We start from the raw sequence: 10,506 nt of genomic DNA, 5'->3' as shown, positions 1-10,506 counted from the left end.
AGGTTTACGGTAAAGCTCCTCGTCCGGGCTTTAGAGCACTATATATTGTGATCTAATTGGTGAAGTTATGTTTGGACTTATGTTTTATTTAGAATGATTTTTTTAATGTTTCTTAAAATAAATTTTTAGCACAATTTTTTTTAAATTAAAAATAAATAAATTAAAAATTATTTTAGAAAGCAATAAAAAAACTGTCCCAAATAAAATCGAGTAGAATTAGAATTGAGGAGAAGTTAGTGGTTGCATACATTGTATTGATATCCAACATTAACAAAATGAATCAAATATCAATAAATTATTAATTTCAAATGATACACAAAAATTTCTTTACAAAAGTATAGAGTAAAATAACTTCTTCCAAAATTTTATACATAATTATAATGGTAAAAGGAGAGCAGATCAACCCAATTAATTTCTATGCATATAGTATCAACGAACAGCAAGGAGACAACATACGAAACGCCGGCGGCCCCTTCACCACCTTCCATTCCACCTTCCATCCATTTCCCTCCTCCTTCCTTAGCGCAATAATCTCTCCCACCGCAACATCTAGCCCTTTCCCCACCACATAAATCGTCCCCTCCTCCGACCCACTGACGGTGAACGGCCGCCGGATTTCAGACGGAACGCCGCCTCCGTCCACCGCATCCCAGTCATCTTTGTCCTCGTCGTAGACCTTCACACGAGCGTCGCCGAATTCTGAGACGACGAAGAGCCTTCCCATGGCGACGGCGCTCGAGCCCGTCCATCCTTCCCTCATCCCCTCCCGCATTTCCTCCCACTCGTCTCTCTTACCGTCGTAGACCGCCGCCCGCGGCGTGAAGCTGAACGGCCACCGCCAGCCCTCCGTTACATACATCCTCGAACCCATCACCGCCGCGTCGTACCTGTTTGGATTAATTATATGTATGAGCATACAAAATTTGGGTTAGATATCCTAATTAAACTTTTATATACATACCTTAAAATTTATCATAATTAAACTTTTAACCATATTTTAATAGTTAATTTTTTAAGAATATTTTTTTTAATCACTCATTTAAATATAAATATAAATATTTTAGAAATCATTTTAATTAATATGGCTAAAATTTGATTAAAAAAATTAAAATTTTTAAATGAGTTTTAAAAAATATATATAATATATAAATAATTAATTAATTTTCCATTTAAAGTAAAATTAACAATTTAATTAACAATTAAAAGACAAATCTAACCAAAATTTGCATCAAATTTCCAAATCTACTTATTTTTTTTGAATTTAGTATTTCCACTTTCTCTCTTTTCCTGTTATAAAAAAGTCAAAATATATTTCCATTTTATTTAATTTTAAATTAATTATTAATGTATTATATTTATTTTAAAATAACATCAAACATTTTTTAAAATTCATTATAATAAAAATATCCTAATCTATTTTTGGACAAATTAAAAAAGAAAGCTTAAATTAATATAAATTAAAATTAAAAAGGCTTGACTAAAAAATAATTTAAAAAGAGCAAAAATATCAGAAAATAAATAAAAATAGGCGTCTTAAGAAAACTGAAAAGATATTTTGCATTTTCTATGAAAAAATAAAAAAAATAATTGCATTTTACTGTAGAGACTGAAGCCCTTTTTTCTCCCAGCTCACAGCCCATGATATCAAGTGTAATCCGATATATTAAAATAATATAATTTTACTATTCAATACTTTTCATTCCGGTGATATAAATAATGCCGACTTTAGGGGATAAAGCATAATGCACTATTGTCTCTAAGTTTGATGCTATTTATAGCACCGAAACAAATAGTATTAAATAGTAAATTAAATTATTTTAATTATATGCCATTCCCCGTGACTCCACAGGTGGACCGCGATTTCTACCGTAGAATCCAATTATTTTCTATATTTTCTAGTTAAAACATAAAATATTTTTTTTGGTTTTGTTAAAAAATACATTTTTTACGTTTTTTTATTTTTTTTTTAAAATATCTCCTAATCGCCCCTTTCGCTTAATTTATGTTAATTTCAGCTCTTTTTAAATAAGGGTGGGTAAATTAAAGATAGAATATAACTTAACATCACAATGAAAATGAAAGGTCTAGAGAAAACTAATGGAGGATGAAAATAGATGAAGAAGAGTCAAATCTTTCCTTTTTGCAATATTTAAAGAGTTGCACGGTTACGGATGTCAAAATGAGTTTTCGAGTTAACTTTAGGTACAATATGAAGTTAACCAGGCTTTAACTCTTTTGACTCGAACTATTCCCGATTTGATAAACGTGTTATAAGTCTGAATCTGAACCTGACCCGACCCGAATTTGATCAACATGACTCAACCCGCTAACTCGAGTGCAAGTGAGCGGATGCAATGCACGAGCGAGCAAACTCGATGCGTGAGGTCGTGAGTGCAATGCGCGAGCACAAACAAGACAACGAGAAATATTGTGCTTTCGGATTGACTTATGTTACTTTTGAGTTTTCAGGTTGACCCAAATCTGACCCGAAAATACAATCGGGTTGCAATATAAAATCCAAACCTGACGAATTTTTCAAACTACTTGACCCAAACTCAAACTTTTCGGGTTAAGCCAAATGTTGAAATCCTAGTGACATCCAAATGTGTAAAGAAGACAAGCACTTATAAAAGTCAAAAAGCCACAACAGTAAATTTTAATCAATAGGGACACATCATTAATTAGATCACCCAAGTCTAACCGTCCAATCTAATTTGAATATTTGAATTGAAATAATAAAATTAAATGGATTTTAGAAAAATAATTAATTTAACCTGGACCGTTCAAAGAATAGTGGATGATTATCATTAGGTAAGTGTGCCACTAAATTATTATTAATGAGGATTCCAAAATTTGTGGTGGATAGGAAATTTTGATGTGAGGCAATAATAACATGAAAAAAAAAATAATTGAATTATATATATATAAACAAAATTTATATTAATGATATTTTTTATATAATTTAAAATTTTGATCACTATGTAAATAAATATGAAAATTTAAATATCAATTATATAAATATACAATAGTTTTGTGGTATATATGAAAATCCAATTAAAAGAAATAAAAATTCTCAGACATATAATTTTAAGATATATGACACACAAAATCCTTTAAGATTTCTCTTATTCTTGCTGCAATTTAGATTTATATTTGATCATATGCCCAAAAAAAAATTTTATCATATGCCCATACAATTTATAACTGATATAAAATTTATAATTATTTTTTAGTCAAACATATTGTTAATAAAATATTTGAGCTAAATGTCTTTACAAAAAAAAAATATAAAACTTTAAAGAAGCAAGGACGATTACTGCCTCACTGCCTTTGTTGAACGATTTCTTATACAAAATTCTAACCAAATTTGATTTGAGTTCGTTAGCAGGAAATTTGTTCAAATTAAAAAAAAAAGTAAAATAATATCTATTAATTATGCAAACGACAAATGCAAATGCCAATTAAAAAAATTAAAAGAAAAAAAATTCGAATTCCAAGAAAAAGTACCTCCCGATTCCTTCCAATCCCATGCCCGCCGCTGGCCGCCACCGCCCTCCGGGCTCCCACCTCTCCACGCTATCTGTCCCACCGTCTCCGCCCACGGCGAGTATTCCTCGTCCATCAATAGCCCCAGCGGAGAAGAAGGCCCGCGGTTTGATCATCGGCTCCGCCACAGACCACGAGTTGGTCCCGGCGCGGTACATCATGACAGACCGCAAAGGGGTGTGGGTGTCAGATCGGAGTCCACCGAGAACAAAGAGCTCGCCGGAGCGTGGAATAGAGGCAAAGGCAAAGGCCGGGGGACAAGCCGGGGTGCTACCGGAGTCAGGAGGCGAGGGCATCGAGGGAAGGTGGAACCATCGGAGGGAGCGAGGGTCAAGCGATTGCCATTGAGAGCCCAGATTAGAGGGGTCGAAGGCGAAGACGAAGAGGTGGGCAAGGAGGGATTTGGAGCTGAGAAAGGCGGAGCTCGAGAGGGCGCGATTCCATGGGGAGGAGACGGAGCGGGCAAGGGAGTGGTAAGGGAAAGGCAAGTGGAGGAGACAGTGCACGGCGAGTTCTTCAGGTAGGCCGGGGATGAGAGGCGGAGCAGAGAAATTGGGGCTCATTTTGGTTCAGTGGGTTTGTCTGGTTGGAGAATTAGGGCGGGGATTTATAGAGGAGAGGGAAAGGAGAGATAGAGAGAGATAGAGAGAGAGCAGTGGACACAGTTGTTGTCGTGGAGTGGGAGTGGTGAGTGGAGTGGGGACGAGCACGATAAAGGCTGCAGATATCATTCTTGTTGGACGGTTGCGTCGGCGGGCGGGCGGGCGTTTTAGAAAGCAGTAAAAATGTTGTCTCAAATAAAACCTTAGTTTATATATATATATATATACCTCAAATATAAATCTAAGATAGGGTTTTATACTAAAATTAGGATAATTACATCAACATATGTGTAGTACAATAAGGGATTACAATGGGGATTATACTCGAACTTTCAAAAAAGTTGAGCAAGTCTTAGGATGCCACCTAATAAGGATAGCCAACTAGACCAACTTATGGTCATCTTATTGGATGCAAAATAGGTTAAATTATCTTAAATTTAAGAAATCTTAAGACTTTGCCACTAATGATAGGCAAACTAATTATGTAAGAATTAATACTAACGTAATGGCAATTTAATTTAGTTATATATCCCAATATCAAAAAGTATTTTAGTTTATGAATAAGAAAAATATTGTGATAACCCTAAAATTATTTTTTCTTAATTCCCGAAAATTTGGCTGGGTCACACCTTGGCATTGAGCTCTCAGATTTATGGAATTTGATGGAGCACTTTGTGTTAACATAGTCCGGCAACACATCATACCTCCACTACCTGCTGCAGAAAACTACTCACATGGCTCTCGGCTTCCATGTGCTCTAATGATTGCTTTCTGTTATCAATAGATGATAAATATAAATACTGTAGCAAACAAATGTGTGCAATGAGAAAATGACTTAATCCATCGTCTTCCTCACCTTCTCCTTCTCTGTTTAGTTCTAACATTCCTTCCATGTACTTTCTCATGGTATCAGAGCTGCTGTAAGCCTCGCGGCTAATCTTTCCGCAGCGGCACTATGGAATCCGGCAGTTCTTCATCCTCGGCGTCGAGTACCACTGAATCGGCACAGGTTCTCGGCACAGTTCTCATACCGCCTCAGCTGAAATTTTTTATGTCCACGATCAAGAACGTCATTACCATTCAGCTTACTCCAGAAAACCACCTAACCTGGAAGTCGCAGATCTTAAAGGTGTTTCGTGCCAACTCCTTTGAAGGATATCTTGACGGTACTTGGGAATTGGTTCAGCCGCCGAAGTCTCAAATTATCATTGGGTGTAAATGGATTTACAAAATCAAGAGGAATTCTGACGGCACAATCACTCGTCATAAAGCTCGTCTAGTAGCCCAAGGCTATCGACAAGAGTATGGCATTGATTATACAGAGACGTTTAGTCCCGTTGCAAAGTTACCTACTATTTGCCTGTTTATCACCACTGCGGTTATCCGAGAATGGTCCATCCTTCAATTAGATGTGTCAAAAGATTTTCTTCATGGGGATCTAAACGAAGTGGTATATATGCATCAACCGCCGGGTTTTAAGGACCCTAACTATCCTGATTTTGTATGTCGCCTACATAAAGCAATCTACAGGCTTAAGCAGTCTCCTCGACAATGGTTTGCCAAATTAACTACACATCTACAGTCTTGGGGTTTTCTGCACAGTGACGCCGATCCTTCTCTCCTTGTGTATAATCACAATTCGCATCTCATATATTTTTTAATATATGTCGATGATATATTAGTGACTAGCAACAATTCAACTCTTATTGCTAAGCTTTTGCTTCATATACAGCACCAATTTCAGCTCCGCAACTTGGGCAATCTATCTTACTTCTTAGGCATTCAAGCAGTGTCTACTCCTACCGGCAATCACCTACATCAAACCAAATATGCGCTCGATATTTTACAAAGAGCTAGTATGGCTAATTTCAATTCGGTCCTCACACCGTTTCCCGCAAAATTGAGTTTGGACGAAACTTCTCTCTCTGTGTTTGAAAATCCTGAATTCTTCCGGCATCTAGTTGGCTCCTTACAATACTTGACGATTACACGACTGGACATTGCCTTTGCCGTTAACAAGTTATGCCAGTCTATGCATTGTCCGCTGTACCAACATTTTAGTGCTCTCAAATTAACACCTCCTTCGGTATATTAAAGGAACCGTTGATCTTGGCTTACCCATCTCCGGTCATTCCTCTATTCTACAAGCTTATGTTGATTCAGACTGGGCTGGTGACCCGTCCGATCGGAAGTCAACTACAGGCTATTGTCTATATCTTGGGGATACTCTTCTTTCTTGGTGCGTCAAGAAGCAGCCAACTGTGGCGAAATCCTCTACGGAAGCCGAATATCGAGCTTTGTCAACAGCCACCACAGACATTATTTGGATTCGTCGACTACTGGCTGATTTTAAATTTAGTGTTGATACACCTACCTCTCTTTACTGTGACAACGTTTCTGCTATTGCCCTTGCACACAATCCAGTTTTTCATGCTCGCACCAAACATATAGAAGTGGACTATCATTTCCTTCGTGATTGCATCAAATCAGCCACTCTTACTATTCTTCATATAAATTCTCAAGATTAAATTGCTGATATTTTTACTAAAGCTCTCCCTCGTCTACGGTTTACTGCTCTTTGCTCCAAGCTTCAGGTCACTCCGTCCCCATCAGCTTGAGGGGAGATGTTAACATAGTCCTGCAACACATCATACCTCCACTACCTGCTGCAGAAAACTACTCACATGGCTCTCGGCTTCCATGTGCTCTAATGATTGCTTTCTATTATCAATAGATGATAAATAGAAGTACTGTAGCAAACAAATGTGTGCAATGAGAAAATGACTTAATCCATCGTCTTCCTCACCTGCTCCTTCTCTGTTTAGTTCTAACATTCCTTGCAGGTACTTTCTCACTATGGTGCTGAATCTGGAGCGTTACGACGTTGGATATGAAATTATATTCCAATTCATCAAAACCTCACACTATAGCCCCATCTCACCTCATTTTCCTTGTTTGGTTGAGAGAGAAGAGAGAGAAAGATATAGAAGGAAAGAAAGAGGAGAGAGAAAGTAGGGATCATACTGATATATTTTGTTACTCCAATTGGGATAAGTGTTCTGATCAAGATAGGTAACCCTACTACTTTTGATTTCAATTATTTAATGTTTTGCTTATTTTTCTCCCCTGAAATTGATAAAAATGCAATATCTTTCATTTTACTGATTTTTATATTTCTTGTAATTTTTTATATGTAGTAGATATAATTCCCTTGAATATTTTGACTGGTTTATATTAAAATTTCATCAGTTGGTTTTGCACATATAATGCCTAAGGAGCTAAAGGAGGAATTTAACCTACCTTAACTACATACTTCTCAAACCCAATTTCATATTTCACTACCAAAGCTATCTAATGGTCAAAAAATAAAAAAATAAAAAAAGATAAAATATACATAAAAGTTTTACCAACTCTTCTTCAAATTTTCATTTATTTAAAGATCCAAAATAATAGATCAGAAGACAGTGATTTCAATAAAATACCTAAATAAATTTTATACTTACAAAACAAGGTAAATTCCTTACGACCCACAACTCATGCTCCCTATCATAATCAACCTAGTTAGCAAGATCATTCCTTTTTTTTTTTTTTGAAATATTTTAAACATTTAGAATATAGAACTCACTAGGCCAACCTATCTTTATAACATTATTTAATTCACAACTTCTAATTACAATAAGCAAGAATGCAGAAGGTTTACATTTTATTCTAACCTATAATAGAACAAAATTTATACTTTATATAGCATAGCAACATGATAAGTTAAACTCATATGTGATAAGAAAAAATTTAGTGAGTTTATATTTCATATTTTATGATATTTGTGTTTTTAACCCTTATATTCTTGTCCATGAAATGGATTAAAAATCATTAAAATTTAAGAAACACCGTAACGCCACAAAAGTAGCACCATATATCTCCATAGTGCCATATCACTACCACTTCAGCACTGCAGCAGAGGGCCTCAAAACATTTGCGGGATAGCTTAGCATCGAGGCGCTAGCCAAGAAGCACCACAACGCTAAATGACCCAATGTCGTAATGGGAGATAGATTGATTGATGAACTAATGTGATGAATGGTGAATCGATGCACCGATCTAGCAGCACCACATAGGCACCAAGCTAACGCCGCAGTGCCAGTTCAATTATTTTATAAAAATATTAAAAATACCTTAGCAGTCATGTAAAGATGTTGGCACCTTAGGGAGTTGTGTGTGTGTGAATGAGTGGGAGAGGCTACTCTAGTGAGGAATAGGCTCTTATGTACTTGTTTGGTGGCTTGCATTAGTGTTGATCAAATTGGAGGAGTGAGAATAAATTTATACTTTGGATCTGTGTCACTTTTAACCTTTCTTCTATCATGTATTTTGTTTTGAAGTTTGTTTTGTATTTATCAGTAAAATAAAAATATTTTTGTTGTATAATTTTGTCTCCATGTGTAGCGAATTAGTAATTATTTAAAAGCCATGAATTGCATAGAGTATGTTTGATCTTCATATATTACTTAAGTTGTTTTTAATTCCTCCAAGCTTCATTTGTTTATATATAGGTCATGCATAAACTTTAAAATCTAATGTGATATAGAGCCTTGACACTGTAGTAGAAGAATAATTACTAATTTTAAAATTTAGTCTTGCCATAATATAGACATATGGTGGTTAAAATTATGGAATCTTAAGGAGATAGTAGAATAGTAGTTAGGAGGAATCCTAGCTAATACTCTAACGAGCCCAAAAGAGACGAGGAGTACTTACACTCTTATTCACAGTAACAATAGGTAAAAATCATTCTTATCAATTCAAAATTTTATTTTAACAAATAAAAATAGTGTTTTAGTTCAACTAAAGTTTCAAAATGTTGTTATATATGATCTCTGATAATTTAGTTAATTTTTTAAATGTAAACTTTTGCTAAGTAGGATTTTTTATTATTTGTCATTAGAATATTTTGTTGAATTAAACATAACTATGCTTTATTTACTACAATATATTGAAAATGAGTGTGAATATATAGTTGAGTAACATCTAGCTAGTCACTATTACTATTATAATACTATGATAATAATATGTGTGGGGGGAAATAAGTAATAATTGATTTTTCACTGATGTTGGCTGAGGATTGATTGACCTATAAAGGATGATGGGCTTTCCTTTAAATGTAATTTGGTGTTATCCTTGACTGATTTATGTGATACACTAATTGAGAGTTATAAGGAGATGATTACTATGTCGGCGGACAAAGAGTGACGACTCTGTTTATCGAGCTAATGGTTTACTGATACTAATACAATACTGAAAAAATATCGCTTAAATTAGGACTTCTAAATTACTTATTTAGTGTGACTTTTGGAAATACATGTTATTGAAGCATTATTCCTAATACTATATAAATTTATCATTACTATACACGTTTATTGTTATAGTATTATTTTACTACACTTGTCAATGGTTTTATTGTTTTTAATATTGACACTAATATTGTTTGATGTTGGTGATTCATTATACTAATATTGAATATACTAAGCATGTGACATATTGGATAATATGTGTATATAGTTATAAGAATTTACTATATTGATATGATTTCGACAATTTTTATTGTACTTTAATTTTATCACTTTATATAATTTCCTTACTAATTGATAGTACTGATACAATAATTGTTTTATCGAATTGACACATGTACGCTGATTTACTTATTTTCTATTATACTATTTTATTGGCTTTCATATTATGCGGTTTTATTATTTATATATTCTACTTCTCCTGCAAGTGAACTTTGATATTTCTATATTGATTCATGATCATGTGATTACTATTGTTGTGATATGACTACTGACATACATATTACTTCTATACTATGCATTAAGTTCAATTATAAATTTTGGTGATCTGATGGGCTTTTAATCTCATTATAAGTGGTTTAAAGGATTTTAGGTCAAGCAAAGGAGCAGAAGTGAGAGATTGATTAGGATCCATCAGGTTTCTTTACTTTTATTTTAGTTAATACTTCTCATTTGGAGTGCTAATCAATTAAAGAATATACCTAGATAAAGCAGTGAACTCTAACTCATACTATATAAGTTTTCTCCACTAAATTAACCTCAAAATATCTTTTACATCTGCTAACATGTAAAAGGGGGGAACAAACGATTCTTGAAATACAACCGTAAATTCCTCTCAATTGATTAGGGAGTTTAGTCTCCTTAAAAATTTCTCCTTCTATTGACCTGTCCACCATCGCTCAGCCACTCTATCTAATAGAAAAATAGCTCATCTTAGAAGGATTTTACATACCATCAAATGTATTTTCCAATCTCTTCAACCAATCTACTATTATTCAGGGATTAATAATAAT

At 34.5% G+C, this 10,506-nt stretch overlaps 1 protein-coding gene across 1 annotated transcript; it reads right to left on the bottom strand.

The window, feature by feature from the left end:
- Nucleotides 1–282: 282 nt before the first annotated feature.
- On the bottom strand, nt 283–4,140 carry LOC110094520 (F-box protein AFR). The gene is made up of 2 exons (XM_020819763.2): nt 3,508–4,140; nt 283–887 (listed from the first exon to the last, which is right to left on the bottom strand). The coding sequence occupies exons 1-2, from the start codon at nt 4,107–4,109 to the stop codon at nt 416–418; spliced, it is 1,074 nt and encodes a 357-aa protein (XP_020675422.1). The 5' UTR covers nt 4,110–4,140; the 3' UTR covers nt 283–415.
- Between the last annotated feature and the right edge of the window lie 6,366 nt (nt 4,141–10,506).

Source organism: Dendrobium catenatum, unplaced genomic scaffold (assembly GCF_001605985.2).
Source record: "Dendrobium catenatum unplaced genomic scaffold, ASM160598v2 fragScaff_scaffold_1076, whole genome shotgun sequence".
Taxonomy (NCBI): domain Eukaryota; kingdom Viridiplantae; phylum Streptophyta; class Magnoliopsida; order Asparagales; family Orchidaceae; genus Dendrobium; species Dendrobium catenatum.
This window is presented reverse-complemented; position numbering and strand designations above follow the sequence as displayed.

What these genes read in the sequence shown, in the direction of transcription:
- LOC110094520 (XM_020819763.2), bottom strand. Translation starts at nt 4,109, where the DNA reads ATGAGCCCCAATTTCTCTGCTCCGCCTCTCATCCCCGGCCTACCTGAA. An exon ending in GGATTGGAAGGAATCGGGAG is followed by an intron (nt 888 to 3,507) that starts GTACTTTTTCTT and finishes TAATCCAAACAG; the next exon opens with GTACGACGCGGCGGTGATGG.